Raw genomic sequence first — 23,541 nt, 5'->3', positions numbered from 1 at the left:
TAGTCCTGGCTGGCCTCTGTCTCACAGAGATCTGCCTGCCTCTGCCTCCTGAGTGCTGGGATTAAAGGCATACGCCACCATGCCCAGCTAAATAAGCCCTATTTTGAAATAAAGCTATTTGCTCTGAGTAGCCATGTGATATTTCTTTGCTAGGATTGCCGGAACAGAGAATTAGAATGGGTTTTTTAACTACAGAAATTTACTTTCTCTCAGCTGTGTTGTGTTCGGTCTCACTGTGCAACCCAGGCTGGCATCAAACTTGCAGTGTTCCTCCAGCCTCAGCCTCAACGTGTGGTGGGATTATAGATGTGATCTACCAGGCCTGGCTACTACTTTTTCTGTTTTGAAGGCTACACAGCTGAGATTAAGATACTGGCAAGTTTGGTTTCTTCTGCGTCTCTTTTTTGTGGCTTGTAGCTGAGTGTCTCTGGCTCACACAATGTCCTTTATGCCTAGGTCTTAATATCATTTCCTAATAAGGACATTAGTCATACTAGTGTAGTGGCAAGCCTTAACACCCCATTTCAATGTAATCACCTCTTTAAAGACCGTCCGTATCTCCAAATACAGTCATAATGCCGAGATATTGAAAGTTAGAACTTAAACGTATAAATTTTGGAAGAACATAGTTCAGCCTCTAACTTTTCCCATCCCTTTCTTTTGTCCTGTGTGTGCAGAGCAACCTACTATGTACCAGAGACTCTGTTAAGCCCTGGCAATAACCAACAAACGTGGTTATAGTAAGGTAGGGAAGACAGATTTTCTTCTAAGCACCATACAAATATTCAGCTTTGGAAATGGATGACAAGACGGCCTTCCCCCTTCCCCGCAGACGTCCCAATCCTGACTGGGCGGGTGAAGTAGCCACATGAAAACGCATCTAAGCATGAGGTTAATGAGTCAGCAACTTGTCAAGCCCCGACTAAGGAAGCAGTAGATGGTGTCTCAGCCAGCAGCCTGTGCTTCCTCAATTCCCCTCCGCCCCTCTTTTGGGACGCAGAGCCCGGTCAGGCCCCTTCCGGATCCAGAGCCCAGCGGCCGAGACTCCGCCCCCTATCTGGGCTCCACCCTCCACGTGAGGCCCCTTCTCTCAGCGTGCGTTTCCAGCGGCTGACCGCCCTCCCAGTTGAAGCCGCTCCCTCGTCTCACACCAGACTTTCTCGGCCACGCCTGCGCCGTGGAGCCGAGTAGCGGGGGGAACATGAGGCCCCGCGGGCGGGGGAAGAGGAGGGCCCGGGAAAAGCACCGCCCGACGCCGGGACGCCATTTGCCGTAGCCGAACGTGGGTGCAGGAGGCTCTCGGAAGCAACCCGTGGCCGACCTCTCCCGACCACGTTTCTCTGCTTCCCTCTCCGACTTCATCCCGCGCTCTCCACAGCGTCGTCCATCGGAGCCGCAGCGGTCCTTGACGCCTCCAGCCGGTCTTCACCGCCATGCCCAAGAATAAAGGTAAAGACTCCGGTTTCGCGGGACTGCCGCTCCGCTCCCCGGCGGGCGTCCCCAGCCCTGCTCGCGGCCTCTGGGTCAGCCCAGGCCTCCATGACCTTCCTGCCAGTCTTCCCCGCCTCTGCTCAGGACAGATGCTCCGCGTGCCGCTTGGAGCTCGGCAGAGGCACAGGGAAGTTACTCCTGGTTCCTAGTTTGGTCACATTGGGGTGGAGCCGACGCCATTTTTTTGTAGGGCCTCCTGTGGGAGAATGTGGGCTTGTACCCCTGATTCGCGCCACGCCGCTGACCGCGACGCCATAGGGACCCGTAGGGACACCTGCCTTGGGCCTCTGGGGCTTCCGGCGTGTGGGAAGTTAAGCCCTGGGCATGACTCTGAACTTTGAAAAGGGTGATGCCTGCTTTCCAGCCCATCTGGTATCTCCTGCATAGGCTACTTTCTGGACACTTTGTTCAGTATTGTAACCACTGGGCGATATTTTGATGCATTTTTAAACTTTATCTCTAGACAGTTACTTTGTTCCATAGCTTTACAGGGTTTAACTTATTTTTCTTTTTTTCCCCCAAAGCGCTTGACTCATATTTAGCCAACTTTGCCAGTTTTGCTTCAGATCATGTATATTCTGATAGGAAAGTAAGTACCTTTGAAGTTCCCTCCATTCTGGGAATAAATACAAGTAGTAAGACTTGAGGATACTTTTATTTGGGATTTCTAAAATGGAGAGCATAATCTAAATGGAAGTAGACTGTTCCTAAAATCAATTTCATTTTCATACTTTTAACCGTGTTTCATGCCAGTGATCTTCCGTCCCTCTTTTGATGAAATTAAACCTAACCCTGTGCTTCCCACCAGCCAGTGCTGTACCTTTTGCTCTGTCCCCTCCTCTAGTCCAGAACTCACTCTGTGGCCCAGACTAGCACTGAACTTGGGCTCCTCCTACTTCAACCTCCTGAGTAGCTGGAATTATATAGCATACTCGTTATGATCAAAATTGTGCAAGTACAAAAAGGGAAAAAAAACTTGTATTTCCTGCAGGAGAGGAATATATTACACTGCCCATAAGAAGTCTTGATTATTCATCCTTAGGACCATCTCCCTTGCCCCACGGCTAGTAGTGTTCTCCTTTCTGCTTGAGTGTTGGCTTCAGGGAGTCTTCTTCGTGGCTCTTTGTGCCTGTCCCTGTTCACATTTTTTCCTCGGAGTCCTTGGTCACAGTTCTGTGGACAACTTGATTTGAGAGAGGGTCGTCCCGTCGTCTCTTTGCCTCCACCTTGCTGACTGTCCCCAGAAATCAAAATGTTTAACAAGAACTTTTACTAATCCTGGGGAAAATGGGGTTGGTATTTTCAAATTCTTACAGTCTTATCTGTAGAGTTCTTTATTCCGAGATGGATCACTCAATAGGTGTCTTATTTTCAACTTTATTCCTAGTGACTAGATTTCCACTTCGCACACTAGACTGTAAGTCCTAAAAAGACAGGAATACTGTCGGTCTTAATCACTTTGCCTTGATAGCACTTAGCCTAAAAGATGCTCAATAAATATTTGTTGGTCTCAGTCACATCCTTTCTGGTGACTCCACCTATAGGTGAAGAAAACTAGGTTCTCCTTTGGATCCAAGGAGACAGCTTAGTGTAGATTAAATCAACATCTATTCACTAGCCTAGAGTCTTGCTTTAAAAGACATCCCGTTTGGGGAATTTCTCTGGAAAACCTGTGAATTTGAGACTTTTGATCGACTTTAAAAGCTAGCTATTCTTTTAGAAAGCAAGCAAGATTTTTTTAAAGAAAGGATTATTTATTGCCACTTTGTCAAACACTCAAGCTTGATCTCATTCTTTCAAGAGAGAATTTGAAGAGCACATCATTTTTTGGCAATAAAATAGAAAAGGGAAGTATTAGCCCAATGTGTTGGTCATGCCTGTGATCCCAGTACTTTGGAGGCTGGGAGGGAAGGAGTGTGAATTCGAGGCCTATCTGAGTTACAAAGTAAGATTATACTTCACTCCCTTCCCGCTCCCTAAAAAAAAGATGAAAGACGGGGGTAAGAACGAATACATTATATAAAATAACATGGCACCTGAAAAATCTATTGCTTTTGAATTTGACAACATAGATTGACTTAGAGACATCTATTCACCCATCTCTGGTACCAGTCATTCCTATACTTGAACAGTAAATCTGTTGTCTTAATTATTCATTAAATTACTTAAAGGAAAGATACTTTTCAAGACCGTACAACTTTATGGGGTTTAGAAATATAGAAATAAACTGTAGTGTTCTCTCTCAGGATTTTCATCACTGGAAAATCCAAAGACTATAGTGTCTTGTGGTGGTAACAATTGCATGAAGCTGGGCGTGGTGGTACACACCTGTAATCTCACAGGTTTGAGGCCAACCTGGTATGCATAACAAGTTCTAGGCTGGCCAGGATTACATAATGAGATTCTGTCTCAAAAAAAAATGTAATGCTATGAACTGTATTGTATGTTGTGCAACTTTTGCTTTGTACTGGTGGGGTTGGAGGTAAGATGGAGTCTTACCTATAGTCCAGGGTGACCTTGAACTCAACAGTCTTTATGCCTCAACTTAAATTTCCTCAAAAAAGTTTGAGAGACTCCTCAAATCAGGATAAAGAATAACCCTTGTCCCAGTCTCGAAGAGCATTTGAGTGAAGTGCTTCATGCACTCTTGGAAGAAGTTACTATGATTTTAAAATCACCACTCTTCATTGGGCCTTGTGGTGCATACCTTTAATCCAAGCGCTTGGGAGGTAGAGGCAGGCAGGTGGATCTCAAGGCCAGCCAGCTACATATTGAGAACCTGGTCTCAAAAAAGAAAAAAATTCACCTCCTCAAGGAATATATGGACTATTCTTGACTAGTTTGCTAAAGTCAGCTATAGCAGTATAATCTTTACCCTTAATGTAACTGGTGCTCTAGAATGAAGATCTAGCATCTATATGTGCTTGAGGTATTTTTCTCTGTCTAGGAAATAAGCTTCTCTGTGCCCTAAGAACACCTCAAATACTGAACTGTAAACAGTCAGGTTGGATCAGGAAATTGTATGGGACCCACCTAATACCCACAGAGCAGGATGACACCATCCCAAGTACAAATTCAAGAAGTTAAAAGTAGGTCTTTTCAGTGAGAGGCCAGGTATACATTCTAGATTGTATGTGGGTTGTGAACATTTTGCTGTTCCAAGCTTTCCCACGAGGCCCTTAGTAGCACTATCATTGAAGAGTGGCCTTTCTCTCACCTTTTGGAAGTGGTTCCAATGTGGCTTAAGTTTTCAACTAGGGTGAAAATGCTGTGGAGAGGGCCTGGCAAGGTGGATGGCTCAGGAGTGAAAGGTTTCCCAAGCAAGCCTGGCACCCTGAGTTCGATCCCTGGCACCCCCATGGTGAAAGGAGAAAACTGACTCCCACAGGTTACCCTCTGACCCTCACACATGCACCGTAGCATGCATGCGTGCGTGCACACACACACACAAACAATAATGAATAGTTGATAAAATTCTGTGGAGTGGTGCCCTGATGTAGGGATTAGGAGCAAAATAGGATTGGCTGTGAATCTGGTCACCCTACACAATGAATCTTAGGTTTCTGGGCTTCAGTAAACTTACAATTTAAAACTGGGAATGAAGGCGGGTGTGGTGGCACACGCCTGCAGTCCCAGCACTTGGGAGGCAGAAGCAGGTGGATCTCTGGCAGTTCAAGGCCAGCCTGGTCTACATAGTGAGTTCCAGAAAAAAAACAAAATTGTCAAAGCTAGGAAGGGGCAGAACTTGAATGCTTTAGACACAAGGCCAGCTTTATTGGTCCAAGAGCCATTGCTCTCCAGTACAAATACTTTTTACTTCGAGGGTCCATAAAGGTCAATACCCTCAAGGTTCTTTATGGTATCACTTGTGGACCATGCCACCAAATCAGTTATTTGAAGACAGGTTTTCTATACCATCCCTTTCATAAGAGTTATCTATTGCCACATAGCAAATCACCACAAACTTAGCAGCTTAAAATAACACACATTTACAATTGTAGAACATATGGGTCAGGAGTCCAGACATGGCTGTGCTGGATCCTCTGCTTAAGGTGTCAGCCAGGCTGCATTCTTATGTGAACAGTCATGTTCAAGTTCACTCAAGTTATTCCCCTTGGCAGTATTCTTTCTTTCCTTTTTTTAGATTTATTTTATTTTATTTTTCTGTCCTACAATACTACTTTATTCAAAACTGGAGGGTTTGTTTTTTCATCAGACAGTAGTATTACAAATCTCTTATGAAATTGACTATTTTAAGCTGGGCGTGGTGGTGCATGCCTTTAATCCTACACTAGGGAAGCAGAGGCAGGCGGATCACTGTGAGTTCAAGGCCAGCCTGGTCTACATAGTGAGTTCCAGGACAGCTGGGGCTACAGGGAGACCCTGCTTCAAAAAGACAAGACAAAAAAAAAAAAAAAACCTGGGAATGAGTGACTGTTACCTCCAGGGTGAAAATCTTTTGTTCTAATCTGGTTTTACAGATGCAAAAAAACAAAGTAGAAGATTAACATTTTCCTAATAACTGAGGGGTTTGTGTGAAAGCTCTGGGCATCTTTTTACTCTCTTCCTGTGTTCTTCCTCTCCACATTTGGTCACAATTCTCTTGTTTCCCACCCCTGAAAGATTTCTCTTCCTCGTGGTGTGCTCCAGGCTGGGTCTGCTTTCTTCACTTATCATAAGGACAGTGATATTAACAGTTTTCCCAGCCACAGTATCTTACCACACTTCTGCCTTTGCTTGATTGACTTTTTTAAGATTTTTCCTAATTATGTGATTATGTAATGCAGGATATGCACACATGTGAGTACAGTGTCCACAGATGCCAGAAGAGGGCATCAGATCCCCTGGAGCTGAGTTAAGGAAGATGGGAACTGGGAACCAAACAGATCTTATGCAAGAGCAGTGCACAGTTCTAAACTGCCAAACCATCTCTCTAGCCCCCATGTTAAAGGGTTTTATTATTTAAATCTTTTAATACTAAATACAGGTACACGATTTAAATTTTCAACATAAAAAGTGAACCCTCTTCCCAAGTGTCTCTGCTGCCTGTCCTTTTCACAGCTGGTCACTGCTTTTACTTAACTCTGTCTTCCCAGAAATACTTTATATATATTTAAGCCAATAAGAGTATGTATTTCCATTTTAATGCCACTGCTAAGTTTTTTATTCTTCTCTACCGTCCTTTCTTATTTTTAGAAATATTTATTTTTAGTTTATGTGTATGAGTGTATTGCCTGCATGTATGTAAGTACGCCTGTGTTGTGCAGTGCCATGGAGGTCAGAAGAGGGTGTTGGATTCCCTGGAACTGGAATTATAGATGATTGTTAGCCTCCATGTGGGTGCTAGGAACTGAACCTGGGTCCTCTGCAAGAGCAGCTAGTACTCTTAACTGCTGAGCCATCTCTCCAGCCCCCTCTTGCTTAATTTTTTTAAAAAATGTAAGAATCCTCTTGTTGCAACCTCATGAGTTGCAAATGTGCACCACCGTGCCCAATTTTCCATCTGTTTTGTTTGTTTTGTCTTCATACTGTCTCATAGACTTACTCCTCACAGTCTAGATTTTGTTGATTGCATCCCTGTGTTCTCTGCTATTTCATTTTTAATAGATGTTTTTTAAAGCAATTTCAGGTTTACAGAAAGAGGAGCAGCATGTGTAGAGTCTCATATAACTCCCCAACCCACTTTTATCCTTGTGAGAATCTTGTATTAGTGTGATATTTGTTCAGTTTGCAAGGGATACATTAGTTATTAGCCAAAGTTCCTCGTTTACATTAGGGCTCACACATACATACACCATTATAGTGGAATGCTGTTCAGTTAACCAAACCTAAAATTGTTCCATGTTCCAAATATTTATCTTTCCCTCCAGACTCCTGGCACCACTACTCTTCTTTTACTTTCTCCATAGTTTTGCCTTTTTTTCAGAGTGTAATGATTAAATAGTTAGAATCAGAGTATGTGACCTGGACAGACTACCTTCTCTCACTTAACAGTATGTACTTAAGGTTCTTCCATGTCTTTTCAGGGTTTCATAGTCATTTGTTTGTTTGACAAGATAAAATCCAGACACTTAAGGTTGCTAGTCTTATTCTTCCTCCATCATAAAAGTCTGTTCCATTAACTTCATATCCTCTCTCCTGTCATCTTTTTGCCTATGCTCTTCTTTCATGAGGGGTCAGGTATAAGGACAAGGCACTTTCAGAAAATTTATCAGGACCCAATATGATGCCAGTGTGGTAGCTCATTTCTGTAATCCAGCACTCAGAAGGCTGAGACAGGAAGATGACCCCAATTCCAAGTTCAGACTGGGCTAGAGAGTGAGACCCTATCTCAAGAAAAATAAAAAAAGACAAGAAAAAAACACCATGTCCCAGTATGGATTCTGGAATAAGAACAAATGTTCTGAATTGGAGCCTAATGTGACAGCTGCAATAGGAGCAGACACAGATTAAGAGTAAACCTGGACTCCCTCCCTCATTGACTATAGTCTGGAGTGAGTTCTTTAACTTCTGAACTTTAGTAAACTTACTGGTAAGCCAGGAATAAATGACTATTAATACTCGACATGATCCTGGCAAGTAGGGGTGGTATTTTCAAATAGTGATTAGGAGCATGGTGACTGTGGTCATCTAACAGAAATGGGGGTATCAGTCAAGAGACACCGTTTTTGTTTAACTTTTTGCAGATAATTGAGATCTTTTTCTTTTTTTACAAACCTCTAGGTAAAGGAGGTAAAAATAGACGTAGAGGTAAGAATGAGAATGAATCTGAAAAGCGAGAGCTGGTGTTCAAGGAAGATGGGCAAGGTAAGTTTGATAAATTAGGATCTTGTTAGGTTTGCTTGTTTGGTTTCCTGTGTTGGGAATCAAACTTGGGGCCTTGTGCATGCTAGTCAAGTATTCTGCCACTGAGCTGTGTCCCCTGCCCTCGTGCTCTACATATAAGCCACTAAAATTGAAACATTTTCTGGCTTAGAAACTGGGTTTCTTGGCCTTAATCATTTCTGCTTTCTTTAGAGATTGCATTTATTCAGGCAGACAGTGTATATTTTTCTGTATATGTTTCACTGAATTTACAAGCTATCTTCGAGGGGTTAGTCTTTTTGTTTAAATTAATTTTTATTTTACATGTATGAGTGTTTTGCCTACATGTATGTAAGTGCACCTTTGCATGATATGCCTACAGAGGCCAGAAGGGGGTGTTAGAACCCCTGAAACTGGAGTTACAAATAATTGTTTAGCTGTCATGTGGTGCTGGGATCCAAACCCAGGTCCTCTGCAAGAGCAGCCAATGCTCTTAACCACTGAGACGCTTCTCCAGTCCTCTTGAGGTAACAAAAAGCATCTGAGGTAATGTATCCCCTGAGTGCTGATGCCATCACCTTTAGACTTTCATAAATTCCTCAGTAGTTTTCATTGGCAGAGAAATTGAATAGCTTCCTAGGTACCCTTTTGAAAAGAATCTGGCAAACAATTTGGCATTTTCCTTGGAGTGTCTTTCTAGTTTTCTGAAAATAATCTATCAACATTATGCTAATTTAATAAGAACTTCACTAACTCTTAAGGAACTTGTACTAAAAATTCCATGAGATTTCCCTGTAAAAATTCCAAGATGTGTGTTGGCACATAACATTTAAACCCAGGCAGACAGATCTCTGAGTTTGAGGCCAGCCAGGGCCACGTAGTGAGACCCTCACCTCAAAAAAGAAAAAAGAAAAGAAAGATCCCAAGGGAAGAGTAAGGATATGGAAAGGGTAAGAATCTGATCTGAATGTGAGATTGGTAGATAAAGTGTACATATTGTACACAACCTTTGATCTCTGGAAGTAGAGCATAGAGTCATGAGGGCAGTAGTTACACTACTTATTCAAAATGAGTAGACAATTAAAGCACCTAATAACAGACCCCAGTTGTACAAATGGCATTATAAAGTTTTGGCTCTGGGTCAGCTTTTAACTAGCTTGATCTTTAACTCCCTTTTATTTATTTGTATTTTTACTATGTATATTTATTCCCAACCAGTGCAACACTGTTCTTTTATCATTAAAAAAAAGGAATATTTCATATCCTTTTCCTCACCCCTTCCCTGCAGAATATGCTCAGGTAATCAAAATGTTGGGAAATGGACGACTAGAAGCAATGTGTTTTGATGGTGTAAAGAGGTTATGCCACATTAGAGGGAAATTGAGAAAAAAGGTAAGTCTGGAGGTTTGTTTTATTCTAATCAAAAAGTGTTTAAGGATGGGGCAAAAAGGAATATTTCATATCCTTTTCCTCACCCCTTCCCTGCAGAATATGCTCAGGTAATCAAAATGTTGGGAAATGGACGACTAGAAGCAATGTGTTTTGATGGTGTAAAGAGGTTATGCCACATTAGAGGGAAATTGAGAAAAAAGGTAAGTCTGGAGGTTTGTTTTATTCTAATCAAAAAGTGTTTAAGGATGGGGCAAATTAATTTGTGTGTGTGTGTGTGTGTGTGTGTGTGTGAGAGAGAGAGAGAGAGAGAGAGAGAGAGAGAGAGAGAGAGAGTGTTTCTGGGACTATACCCCAGTGCCTTTTACATGTTAATTACTACCACACTCTACCACTGAGCCTCCTATCAAGTCAAGCTACAGATGACATTGTTAAAAGTATCATTTGCTGCTGGTGCGTGGTGGCACACACCTTTAATCCCAGCACTCGGGAGGCAGAGGCAGGTGGATTTCTGTGAGTTTGAGGCCATCCTGGTCTCCATAGCGAATCCAGGCCAGCTGCGGCTACAGGGAGACCCTGTCTCAAAAGGGCCCCCCCCCCCAAAAAAAAAAAGTATCATTTGCCTCACCTATCTTATATTCCTGCCTAAAATGTTTAGACTGAATCTGAATCATAGGAAATAACAAATCCAAATTGAGGAACATTCTGCAGAATGTTAAGAAAGGAAAAGAGGCTAGGGAACTATTCTAATTTTAAGGAGCATTAAGAGACCTGGCAAATGGCCCTTGTTTGGATTTTTAGAAATCTCACCTCTGAGGTGGATGGGTGGATAAGTGGATGGATGTTAATCCTTCAGAAAGAAAAGAGATCCTCAAAGCTGTATACACCTGCATGAGTCAAGGACAAGAAGACAGATTTATAAAGTCATATCATTTTCTATTTCGCAGTAGAAAACTGCTTGGAGTGGTTTGTGAACACAAATCTCTTTAGTTTCTAAGTGAATCATTTACTGTGGAATTTCTTGATTCCTTTTTATTTAAAGTACATCATGCAGTGACTTCTTTTGTAGGTTTGGATAAATACCTCAGACATCATATTGGTTGGCCTCCGAGATTACCAGGTAAAAATTACATCTTAATTTTTTTATTATTTGCTTGAATTTGATGATCCTTTTCCTAATAGTCACTAGTGTTTAGACACTGCTTGTTGTCACTGGGATTATGGTTCCCAGGTGCCAAAGGAGTTATCCCATACATTTTTTAAAATATTTTTTTATGTGTATTGCCTACATGTATGTAAGCACACCCATGTGTGCAATGCCCATAGATATCAGAAGAGGGTGTTGAATGCCCTGGAAGTAGAGTTATGGATGGTTGTTACCTGTCATATGGGTGCTATAAACAAGGTGCTCTGCAAGAACAGCCAGTGCTCTTAACTGCTGGAGTATTCCTCCAGCCCTGCATACATGGGTTTTTTTTTGTTTTGTTTTGTTTGTTTTTGTCTTTTTTGAGACAGGGTCTCCCTGTACCCACACCTGGCCTAGAACTCACTATCACTATGTAGTACTCTCAAAGAGTACTGCCTCCTGAGTACTGGAATTAAAGGCATGCACCACCACACCCAGCTAATTTTTATAAAGCAAAATATAGATTCTCTTTGTCTTTTTGAAACAGGGTCTCCCTGTAGCCACAGTTGGCCTAGATTCACTATGGAGACCAGGCTAGCCTGAGATGCCACCATGCCTGGCTCTTTTTCTTATCTAGTTTAGTTTGTGTGACACTTGCCTGGGTGTATTACATATACCACATGCATGTAAGCTTTTAGGAGCTGACATGTGCATTCTGGGAACTGAGACCAGGTCCTTTGGAGGAGCAGTAAATGCTCTTTAACTGCTGAGACATCGCTCTAACTCCCCACCTTTTTTTTTTTCTTTATTGGGGGTCTTTTTCAGACAAGGTCTCCCTGTAGCCACAGCTGGCCTGCAACTCACTTTGTAGACCATGGTGGCCTTAGGTCTCACAGAGATTCGCCTGCCTATGCCCTGCAGCACTGGAATTAAAGGAGTATGCCACCATATCCAGCTCCAGCCCTTTTTTCTTTACTGTTTGTAGTTTCTTGTTTTCAGAATGAGTAATACTACGTAATACGGGGTTTTGTTCTTTTCTTGGTTATAAAAATTAAAATATCTTATTTGGTCCTCCCTTTTTTGGTGTTGTGTTTTGTGTTATTTTATAGGTCTTTAAAAACTTAGGAACCCAACCAGGCATGGTGGTGCTTGCCTTTAATCCCAGCACTTGGGAGGCAGAGGCAGGCAGATACCTGAGTTTGAGGCCAACCTGGGCTACATAGTTGCAGGACAGCGACAGCCAGAGCTACACAGTGAGACCGTCTCTCAAAAAACAAAAACCTAGAACCATTATTGTGGAGGATACAGCTGAATGAATTGAACACTGTTCCACAAATGTCACATAGCCTTGCATACTAATTTTCTCATCATTGTGACAAAATACCTACCTGACAAAGGCAACTTAAAGAAGGAAAGGCTTATGTTGGCTCCCAATTTGAAGGTACAGTCTGTCATGGTGGGGAAATGGTGACAGCAAGAGCTAGAGGCAGCTACTCAAATTGCATGCAGAATCAGGAACCAGATGAGTACTAGTACTCAGTTTAGGGTAGGCCTTTCCACCTCAGTTAACCAAAGCTAGAAACTCCCTTACAAATAGTTCCAGAGATGTTTTTCAACATGATTCTAAATTCTGTCAAGTTGATAGTCAAGAATAACCATCACAGCTGTCCTGAAAAGCACAGAGATGCAGAAAAGCATATTAAGGTCCTTAGGTCAGTGCTAGAGAGATGGCTATGCAGTTCAGAATGTTTGCTGCTCCCACAGAAGACTGGAGTTCAGTTCCCAACACCTATGTCAACTGGCTCACAACTACCTATAATTCCAGTTCCAGGGGTCTGATGCCCTTTTCTGGCCTCTTTGGCCACCCGCATATGCATGTGCATACATATGCACACACACACACACACACACAAAATGTTCCTTAGGTCATGGTGCCAGTCACAGTTTTTCACTTGCAGTGTTTGATCACTCTCCAAATCATAGTCCCATGGAGCATTTGTGCTTCTAATTAAAGGATAATGTTAAATGTAAAGAGTTAGGTCTACATAGTTCTGCTGTTATTGTTACCTGTATCACATTGATTTTTTTTGTTAACCATTGCTCGACTATGCTTATAAAACTTTTCCAAGGGCAGAGTGTGGTGGTTCGTACCTTTAATGCCAGTAGAGGCAGAGGCAGGCATATCTCTGAGATTGAGGCCAACCTGGTCTACATACATGAGTTCTAAGCCAGCTGAGGCTTCAGGGAAACCCTGTTTCAAAATTTAAAAAACAAATCCTTCTGAGTTAAACCTAAGGATTCTTTTCAGATAGCAGAAGAAAACTAAAATGTCAAGAAAGGAAAAAGGTTTATAGCAAAACAGTGAGATTTTATTTTTTTAAATTCAATTTAAAAGTAGTATAAGAATAACTGTAGTTTAGTATAATGTTCTAAACTTTCCTTTTTTTCTCTTTAAGGATAACAAAGCTGATGTAATTCTAAAATACAATGCAGATGAAGCTAGAAGTCTTAAGGCATATGGCGAGCTTCCAGAACATGGTAATGACCGAGTTCTATTAAATTGTCATGTGGTGTTCAGGTTATCTGCTAGTGTTTAAGTAATGGAATTTTTGTAAAGTTTTGTAAATGTTTTTGTTTATTTTTATGCTTATGTGACTGGTTTTAAGTATACCTGCCTCTACTTCATAATACTAGATTCTATAGGAAAGACGCTACTAGAATTCTATTCCTGATACTCGTGTGTTTAATGAGGAATTACAGCCTCAGTCAAAGGAATTGTTTCTTTGTGATACTCTAAAACTCCTTCAAGAAGGGTTGCAAGTACAGCCCAGTTGTAGCCAACTTAGCATGCACAAGAGTCTGAGTTCAGTCCCTAGAACCACAAAAAAAAAATCTCTTTAAGTGTTTGTCTTTTTATATGTGTTAAATATAAAGGACAATAATTAAGTGGTGTGGATTTGGTTTTGTTTTGTTTTTTGAGACGAGGTCTCCCTATAACCTCAGCTGGTCTGGAACTTGGTATAGACCAGGCTGGCTTTAATCTCAGAGATCCACCTGCCTCTGCCTCCTGAGTGCAAGTGCTGGGATTAAAGGTGTGTGTCACCATGCCTGACTAATACGGATTTTTATTGCAAGTATATTTTCAGTCTGTCATATTCTTGTATCCTGTAGGATTGTTTTAACTAATATGCTTTGTGTTCCCCCTCAAAATATAAAAGTAATCCGTTCTTAGTGCAGAAAACTTTAAAAATTGAGTCTCCTACATATTTATCAAGGGGAAAGTATACTTTGCACACTATTTTGTAAGCCTGCATGTTTTCCATTTTTCTTTTTTTTAAAGATTTTATGTATATAGATGTTTTGGCCTAAGTGTAAGTGCACCACGTGTGCACAGTGCCTATGGAGACCAAAATGGGGAGTTGACCCCCTGGGACAGAGTTACAGGTTGAGCCTCCATGTCGTCGCTGGAAATGGAATCCAGTCCTCTGCAAAAGCAGCAAGTGCTCTTAACTGCTGAGATGTCTCTTTCGTGCTACTTTGTTTTTCAGTTAGTTATTTTTTAGAATTTTTGTCTCCATTGTAGTTTGTCATGAAAACATGACTTTTTTGTAATCATAAAACCCTACTATAAATGACTCACTTGCCATTTGTGATCTCAGAAATGCTAAACTATTTGGGAACAGGCTAGCATGCCCTGGTTCATTTACACTGCTTAGGGATAAGCATAATTTGACCAAATGTTTCTTTCTGATTGACAATTGGCAAATCAGCTGTTTCATTTCCATTCTTTCTTTTTTTTCTGTTTCCCAGCTTGGTAAGTATGCTGTGATTGCATATGATCAACACTTAAGTTTTCTGGACACTGAAATTTTCCCCAATGTCAAGTCCAATAATCACTCTTCTCAAATCTTTCTCTTTTCTAGAGGAACTTCCTTTTGTTTGTTTGTTTGTTTTCTGTTTGAGTTAGGAAATAAAGTTGTTAGTATGTACTCAGACCTCTCCTGAAGCATACTGGAATGTGTAATTGCTTCAGAGATGGTGTAATTAGTGCTTGCCTTGCTGAATGGCCCTTGTGAACAAAAGGAAATTGTACTCTCCATGTTTTGTTTAGTAATTTGCTCTATATAATATGTAAGATTACTAACATTTTGATTATATTATCACTATTTTTTTTAATTGTGTCTTTAGCTAAAATCAATGAAACTGATACATTTGGCCCTGGAGATGATGATGAAATTCAGTTTGATGACATTGGAGATGATGATGAGGACATTGATGATGTAAGTAGATGCATCCTGCTTGTTCTGGTTTCTGTTCATGAGTTATACACAAAGATTACTAGCTCTTTCCCTTAAATTCCTTTAATGCTAGGAATGTAGAACACTTACATGAGAATATATATATGTACTTGTGGGTAGGGGCAATATGAAAGTAAAATAGATTATCCAGGAGGAGGAAGGAGCTGAAGGTGGAAGGATAAAAGGATAATCAGTGAATGAATAGGAAATAGAGTATTTTATATGAAAATATGAAAATTATTATTTAGCACAATTACTATATATAAATAAAAGCATATTTTGAGACTAAGCTATGAATTAAATCCTAAGAATTACTTAGCAATCAAACTGTTAGCCAGGTGGGTATGGTAGCACATACTGTAGTCCCAGCAATCAGGAGGCTGAGGCCAGGGGATTTGCTGCAAGTTTGAAGTCATGCTTGGGTTGCAAAGCAAATACCAGGCCAGCTGGAACTACATGGCAAGACCTCCTAAATGATATGATTACAGGTGTGTGCCACCATACCCAGCTTTCAGCATGGTAGTGCTATGATGCTAAAAACTTTTTAATGGTTGGAGAAATGACTGAGCAGGTAAGAGTGCATAATGTTCTTACAGAAGACCCTTCCCAGTAGTTATATAAGACAGCTCACAACTGCCTGTATGTCCAACTCTGGGGGGTCTGGTGCCTTCTTAAGATACTGCCTACATGTGTGGGGGTGCCCAAGGAGGCCAAAATAGAAAAATAAATAAAATAAAACTCTTTTTTCCCCTTCCTTTGGAGATCCTGGGCCCAAAGCATTTTGTTTTGTTTTACTTTTCAGACAGGGTCTCACTATAACCCTGGCTGGTCTGGAATTTGCTGTGTAAACCAGCCTGGCCTTGAACTCAGAGAGACCCGCCTGCCTCTACCTCCTGAGTGCTGGTATTAAAGGTGTGCTCCACCATACCCAACAAAGCATTCTTTGCCTATATTGTCGCCAATATTTTGACAGTCGAATGAACTGTTATAGAATATAACAGTGACCATATGCTGTGGATTAGGTGCTAATCCAAATATTTTTGACTGTTGTGTAAGTCTCTTTAGGAATTTAAGGAGTCTTGGACAAAGGACATAATTCAGTTGTAGAGTGCTTGCCTAGCATGTACAAGACTGGGTTTAATTCCTAGTAATGCAGAGAGAGGAAGACAGATGGAGAGACAAAAAGACAGAAGAGGAGAGAGCTTGTAAAACAAAAGTATGAAGCCACGTATTCCTGGGTCTGTGCAGGAGAGGGTGACTTTTGAACTCAGTCCTCCTTCCTTCACTTCCAGAGTGCTGGGATTGCAGGCTATGCCACCTAGGAATTGACAAGACTTACTCTGAATTTTTTTATTTATGGTATATGTGGGGGTGCCCAAGGAGGCCAAAGGAGGCAGACATTAGATCCCCTGGAACTGGACTTAATAGGCAGTTATGAGCTGATCAGTGTGGGTGTTGGGAGTTGAACTCGGGTATTCGGCAGGAGCAGCAAGCATTCTTAACCACTCCAACCCCAGAATATACATTCTTCAAACATGTTTTTGAAACATTGTATTTATTTATTTTGTGTGAGTGGATGGGTGCCTAGGGTACACGTATGGAGCCATTTCGTTGTTTCCACCATGCGGATTCCAGAGATTGAACTCAGGGCTTGACAACCAATTCCTTTACCCTTTGAGCCATTTCACTAGTCCATAAACATTTCTTTATAACTATTTGCTGTATCACCTGAGAACCCTGCTTGTTTGCTGGGACTATTTCTCCAGCTTTCTGTGTTCATGGGTTTGTAGGTGTACCTGTATTCCTATAAGCATATTCTTTCAATGATGTACTTGTCTAGTCTTTAAGAGATCATGTTCCCTCATGTCTGCTCCTTCCCCTAAAATGTAGCGTTCTCATAAGAACTGGAGAATTGGCTCAGTGGTTAAGAGCACTGGCTGCTCTTGCAGAGGACCCAGGTTCGGCTCCCACCATCCACATTGTGGTTAACAACCATTTTTGTAACTCTAGTTCCAGGGGATCTGACACCCTCTTCTGGCCTCCACAGGCCAAGTCTTTTTATAGAAAATTTAAAAAGCAAAATGGGAACAGCTGGGACTACAGGGAGACCTTGTCTCAAAAAGACCAAAAAAAAAAAAAATGCAAAATGAAATCTCAGATCTTAGCACAAAAGGAGACAGTAAACTTACATTAAGAATATTCAGGGTGGGGCATGGTGGCACACGCCTTTAGTCTCAGCACTCAGGAGGCAGAGGCTGGCAGATCTCTGTGAGTTCAAGACCAGCCTGGGTCTACATAGTGACTTCCAGGCCATTTGAGGTGGAGGGTGAGGAGCTGGAGAGATGGCTCAGTGGTTAAGAGCATTGGCTGCTCTTGCAGAGGACCCAGGTTTGGTTTCAGAACCCACATGACAGCTAACAACTGTATAATTCTAGTTCCGGGGCATCTGATATCCTCTTGTGACTTCCTCAGGCACTGTACACATGTGGTGCATTTACATAAATATAGGTAGTCATTCATAAAATTGAAAAAACACAGATATTCTGGTGGGGGGGGACTGGAGAGATTGCACAGAGGTTAAGAGTACTTACTGTTACAGAGGACTCAGGTTCAGTTCCCAGCAACACAGTTACAGGCAGTTAACTCTAGTTTCAAAGGGATCCTATGCACTTTTCTGGCCTCTGTGTGCACCTGCAATTCACATGCATATACCCACATACAGATATATGTAATTAAACATAAAATAATAAATCTTTTAAAAATTCTGCATAGCATACATTATGAAGGATATCAGATTTTCTGAAAGTAGGCTATAATTGGTTTCCCAGACAACCTGTGACACTTATGCATAGTAGCCTTTTAGGACATAAGAGTTCTCCAGGGCTAGAATGATGACTTTGTGGGTGAGGTGTTCAGAATACACATAAAGCTGGGTATAGTAACACTTTTGTAATCCCTGTGCTTCCACAGGGAGGTGGGAGATAGAGACAGGAGAATCCCCAACAGCTCTCAGGCCAGCTAGCCTGATGTACACAGCAGCAAACAACAAAGAGGTCCCATCTCCAAAGTGGCAGGCAAGGACCGACACAGGTTCCTTCTGCCTCTACCACTCACATGTGCATACACATATATATGCAAAGACTTTCTTTTTTTAATATTATTTTTAATTTTTTATATGTATGAGTGTATTGCCTGCATGTAGCTAAGTGAACCTGTGTCATGCAATGCCTGTGGAGGTCAGAAGAGGCTGTCGGATCCCCTGGGAATGGAGTTATGAGCAGTTGTTGGCTGCCATGTGGGTGCTGGGATTTGAACCCGGGTCTTCTGCAAGAACAACCAGTGTTCTTAACCACTGAGCCATCTCTCCAGCTCCGGCAAAGACTTTCTAAAGAATTATTTTTTTCCTTTAACTTGATGTTCTTTTCCCTTTCAGATCTAAAGTGAACTCAACATTCTACATTCCAGTCTTTCTGAAGATTGTCCTACAAGTTTGGAATCTGGCCGTAGACCACAAGGAAAAGTTTTCACTATCTTGATTGTAATTTGTTGAGGCAGACTTAATTTGTTAACTAAGGTCGCTTCTTTCAAAACTGATGTGCTGAACTATCTTAAGTGACATGTTATGCCCACTTTGTTCTTTCGATGTAATGGAAATTAGGGAGGAAAAAAAATGCTTATGCCTTTCTTGCTTTGACCACTTCCAGTAAGGAAGTGGATGTTTGAATAAACTATTTGCCTTGTACTCCCTATAAAATACAATTGGGCCCTGTTTGCATTACTGTTGACTGTACTATGTTTGTATGTATTCCAGTTGCCCAGAGATTTTGATACAAATGAAGGAGGCAAAAATCTGTTATACTGTTTTATTGGTTTTCTTTTTGTGTTTTGAGTCAGAGTCTCACTTTGTTTCTTAAGTGAGTTTGGAACTCACTGTAGTCCTGGTGGACCTCAGACTCACCCTAATCTTTTCTCAGCCTCCTGAGTACTGGGGTTGCAAGCATGTACCACCACACTGATACCCAGCAAAACATGTATTTAAAAGCAAAACTGATAAGTCTTCCTTTCAAATTTAAGTACCATGGATATTTTTGTACTAATTTTGATACCATGTGAGTTCTTTTCATGATCTTATTTTGCCATCCTAAACTTACTGGGGGGCATGGGGAGGCATTTCCAGAATGTTTTTAGAACTTGGTTTTTAATGCCCATTTTGAACTAAGGATAGTAGTTGCGAAAATTGAACACTAGGTGGAGCTCAATTGTCTTAACATTGGAAATATTGTTGGGATGATTTCTTTTCTCAGCTAATGCACATTTCCTAATGTGCATAGGAAATTTCCCAGACAAGGAAAAAATTGTTTTACTCCTGTGTGTAGAATATTTTTACAGAACAGAAAGACTGTTGAAATTGTTATTTTATTTTCAGACATCTTGTTCACATAAACTACAAATTTGAGTGCTTTATAAACACATCAGATATAGATAAGTGAAGATTTAAATTCATGACAACCTGTATAGATAAATGCTTTTTCAGCCTATCCATAAATTGAGGAAAACAGAGTAACAAACGCAATGAGCTAGGAATCCTGGCATGGCCTTTAATCCTGCACTTGGGAGGTCCATGCAGGAGGGTTGGGAGTTCAAAATCTGCCTCAGCTACTTAGGAAGTTCTAGGCCAGCCTCAGCTACATGAGACCCTCTCTCAAAAACAAATAGAAAACAAAATTTAAGGAAAAGATGCTTTCTAATTTCTGAATGAAAGAGCTACAGCTGGAAAAAAACAAAACCATGCTGCAGAGTCATTATACTCTGACTTTGTATTATTAACTTTACTATGCGGATAGTTTGGGGGTCCAATTTTATTTGTATTGGCAATTTAGGTTTACTCTTATTTAGGAATTAGGAATTAACAATTCAGTTAGAGCTAGGCTAGTCAGAATTCACTAGCCATGCAGAGATCATACACATTTTAAACAACAGATCCATCATGTACCTTGTAGGCCTTGTGTTCTGCTGGTGTCCAGAGAACTAGTAATTGACGCAGTTACAAAAAGAATGACTGTTCACATGACTTCCAACAACTTGAAGATCTTCTCTAATCCCTTTAACTGTGACTTCATTTCCTAAGTGTGCATACTTTGAACTCAAAGTCTGAGGTACTATAAAAAACAGAAAAGAGTGCATCACTGTGGTCCATATTTCTTATTCTGTGAAATTTCTTAGTATGTATCTAGGTAGAATGCATTTGAGGACAGGGCTGAAACTAGCCCTGAGGAGTTTGCTTAACAATAGTCTTCCTCAATAATCTTAACGTATTTAGACCTCTATACCCGAAAAGTATTCTGCTAGCTGGGTGTGGTGGCCTTCGCCTGTACACCTGTAATCCCAGCACAGGAGGATTTGCTGTTCAAGGCCAACCTGGCCATGTAGTTCAGGCCAGCCAGGGCTATATAGTCAGACACTGTCTCAAAAAAAAACCAACAACAAAAAGTGTTTTGCTAAATTTGCAGTGAACATAGATACACACTATTTTATCATGAGTGTTTAAACTCTGCACAGGTGATACAGTTCTTGATAGGAGTAATACAGCTCAAATATTTTCCACTTATAACAAATAGAAAGGTTTTTAAAAATTACTGTCCATCCATGTCACTTCTGGTAGTTTTAATTCTTCATGCCTAAATAGTAGCACAGCAGTCTATTCCTATTGTATCCTATACGATCTGGAATCATAATGATTAAAGGTAGTTGAATACAGTTGTCACTCATTCAAATGTTCCCTGGAAGAATTTTCTTGTATTTGATGTGGGGATTGTATAATTTCGTTGATTGTTTATATTTCAAATAAGGAATGGATGTGGTCTTCAACAAAACTGTTTATTTTTTCTTTTTGGTGTGACTCCCATAATACAGTGCTAAAAGAAGTACCCAGAAAGAAAATAAAATGTTTGAAACCTAAGAATAATGCTGCTTTTTTGAGACAGGATTTCATGTGGCCCAGGCTGACCTTGAACTTCTCATCATCTGCCTCTACCTCCCAAACACTGGCTCCCAAACGCTGTCATCATACCCAGCCAGAATAATCCTTTGTGCTGGTAGAATGCTGTAATAGTTACTTGTAATTTGATAGGGTCACGCAGTGCTCTGGATGTGATCCTCAGCAGTACGTAAACAACAGACCAACTTAATAGGGTTGTATTTCTCTAGCAGTTTAGTCCAGCTAGAGCATGGACATGCTGATTGCTAAAGTGTCTAACCATCCAAGCATTTGTGTAAAGAGACTTGCCAAAATTCAGTTGTCTATTTAATCATTGTTAAACATCTAGCTTTTGGGAGACTAAACTATTCATAATAAGAATTTTTATTTTTTATTGAAAAGTATAGCCATTGGTTTACTCATCCCATGTTTGGAATCGTGGCTGTAAGTAATTGCTTTAAAAAAAAAAAACCTATGACTCGCAATTTAACCTAATCATTCATCTTATGTAAACTTTGAATTATAATGTTGAACAACATCTTTAATGGGTGTAAACTACTGTCAGTATTGACTGCAGAGTACCTGAGTAATCAAATAGGTAAGCATGTTTCAAATAAAATAGCTAGGTTTCTACTCCATTTGTATTGTGTACAGATTGAATGACATCTAGTATAGACTGCGACTTTCCAGTCAGTATCAGAATGAAAATGTAGCTCTGTACGTTACTGTACCTTCTGAAAGATGTGTATTGGCGAGTGATTTCTAGCCTGCTCAGTTGGTAAGAAGTGTTATATAGTGGTAGAACCCCCACGAACCTTGTGTACTACTACCTTTGTGCCTGTCGTTTCCCTTAAACCATCCTTTTCATCCTTGGTGGAATTTTTTTCTTCCTCTTCTGAAAAAAACAAAGTCTGAATTAAATCATAGTGCAAGTATGAATAGACACTAGAGTCTGAGCGGTTAAGAAAGTATTAGAAACCACCAGGTGCTCGACAGGCAATGTACTAGAAAGGGAAGAGCAGAGGCCCTGGGGTCAGGTGACCTGTACCACACCACAGTCTCCATCCAGCTCTTTACCAAGCACCTCCAGCTGCTCTCAGCTTCACAACCCTTGCCTGTGAGGTAGGACTGATGAGAATAGTACCTGCCCTAGAGTTTTCTGGAGGATTAATAATGTAGATGTTTGTACACGTGAAACACTGGGTGTAGCATCTGTTGCTTTGCAAGTTGATCTCCAGGACCCTGTGAGACTGAAGATGCATGCATGCCTTCCATATTCACTATTTACCATAGAATTTACTTGCAGTCTTTGATCCCTATGACAGAAGGAACATGCAGAATACCTATTTGTATTATGTGGACACTATTATGGTTACCACCCTTATTCAGCATAAGATTAGCAGGTGGAAGTTTCAAAGTTGCTTGAAGCTATTTTAATTAGACTACCAACTGCTCTAAATTTCTTCAAAGAAAGTTTACAGTTACTAATATTGCTGGCTATGGTAATACTTCGTTTTTAATGCCTTTAATGAGTTCTGCTATAGATCAATGACAATACTGTTTTGGAGATTTCCTTTCCCATCCCATGGAACATTGTAAAGAAATCACATGTGAACTGCATCAATTAGAAAATAAAACATGAAACAACCCAACAGTGTATACAATTGATTCTTTTCAAGCTAACAATTTGTTAGATTTTGTTCAAGGTCATCCTTTTCTGAAATTTTGGAAATAATTGGTGATGTGTGAGAAAAAAGTGCACTTTTGTCTATTTTTGTCTGGTTTTGGTAGTTTGAACAAATTGGTTGTGTTCAGTCACATTCCAAATGGGGTTGCACTTCTCAATGAGTAAATTTGTCACGAACCTACACTAAAGAAGACATTTTCTAATAGTAAATCGGTTGTCCAAAATGATTTCCAATTAAGGACTTTTAGTGAACCTTCTTTTGTGCTGGGCAAAAAGCTATGAGTGAACCTATACTTCTGGCCAACATGAAAGTCTTTTGGGGATTGGGGTGAAATGGTCTCTGTGTTACCCTAGCTGGCCTTGAATTCCCAGCCCTCCAGCCACAGCCTCCTAAGTTCTAGGATTATAGGCATGCACCACCTCACCATCCTCAGCAAAAGCAATCTTTGCTGTTCAGATCTTGAACAGATTTTCCTTGACTGAATCAACACAAAATGTTTGACCAAATCTCTGGGCTCAGGTTCCCACAAAATAAGCAAGCAAGCAGTTCAGTGGCACCAGCTGACCTCCAATTCAAGTCTGACACTGCCTGAAAACTGTCAGATTCCACAGGTCGTTTGTCCCCGAGGCTGTACCCTACCTCCCACAGATGCTGATTGCAAGCCCGGAGTTTGTTAATTGCATCTAAAATATGCTACTTAACTCAGGGTTCTCACCCCCCCCCCACCTTCTTGACTTTGATTAATATGTTGCATGCTTTCAAGGATTT

At 40.8% G+C, this 23,541-nt stretch overlaps 1 protein-coding gene across 1 annotated transcript; it reads left to right on the top strand.

The window, feature by feature from the left end:
- The first annotated feature begins 1,207 nt into the window (after window positions 1-1,207).
- Eif1ax (eukaryotic translation initiation factor 1A X-linked) lies at window positions 1,208-21,067 on the top strand. Its single transcript, XM_008835720.3, has 7 exons — window positions 1,208-1,449; window positions 8,215-8,298; window positions 9,584-9,687; window positions 10,754-10,804; window positions 13,267-13,348; window positions 14,999-15,090; window positions 18,542-21,067. Exons 1-7 carry the CDS (start codon window positions 1,434-1,436, stop codon window positions 18,545-18,547), a joined length of 435 nt encoding a protein of 144 aa, XP_008833942.1. The 5' UTR covers window positions 1,208-1,433; the 3' UTR covers window positions 18,548-21,067.
- The last annotated feature ends 2,474 nt before the right edge of the window (window positions 21,068-23,541 follow it).

The sequence above is a fragment of the Nannospalax galili genome, unplaced genomic scaffold (assembly GCF_000622305.1).
Source record: "Nannospalax galili isolate Female #2095 unplaced genomic scaffold, S.galili_v1.0 scaffold217, whole genome shotgun sequence".
NCBI lineage: Eukaryota > Metazoa > Chordata > Mammalia > Rodentia > Spalacidae > Nannospalax > Nannospalax galili.
Note: the sequence above shows the minus strand (reverse complement) of the source record. Positions and strands in the feature narration are given on the sequence as shown.

Coding starts and splice junctions, on each gene's coding strand:
- Eif1ax (XM_008835720.3), top strand. Junction 9,688..10,753: donor GAGGGAAATTGAGAAAAAAG/GTAAGTCTGGAG, acceptor CTTCTTTTGTAG/GTTTGGATAAATACCTCAGA. Junction 10,805..13,266: donor TTGGCCTCCGAGATTACCAG/GTAAAAATTACA, acceptor TTTCTCTTTAAG/GATAACAAAGCTGATGTAAT.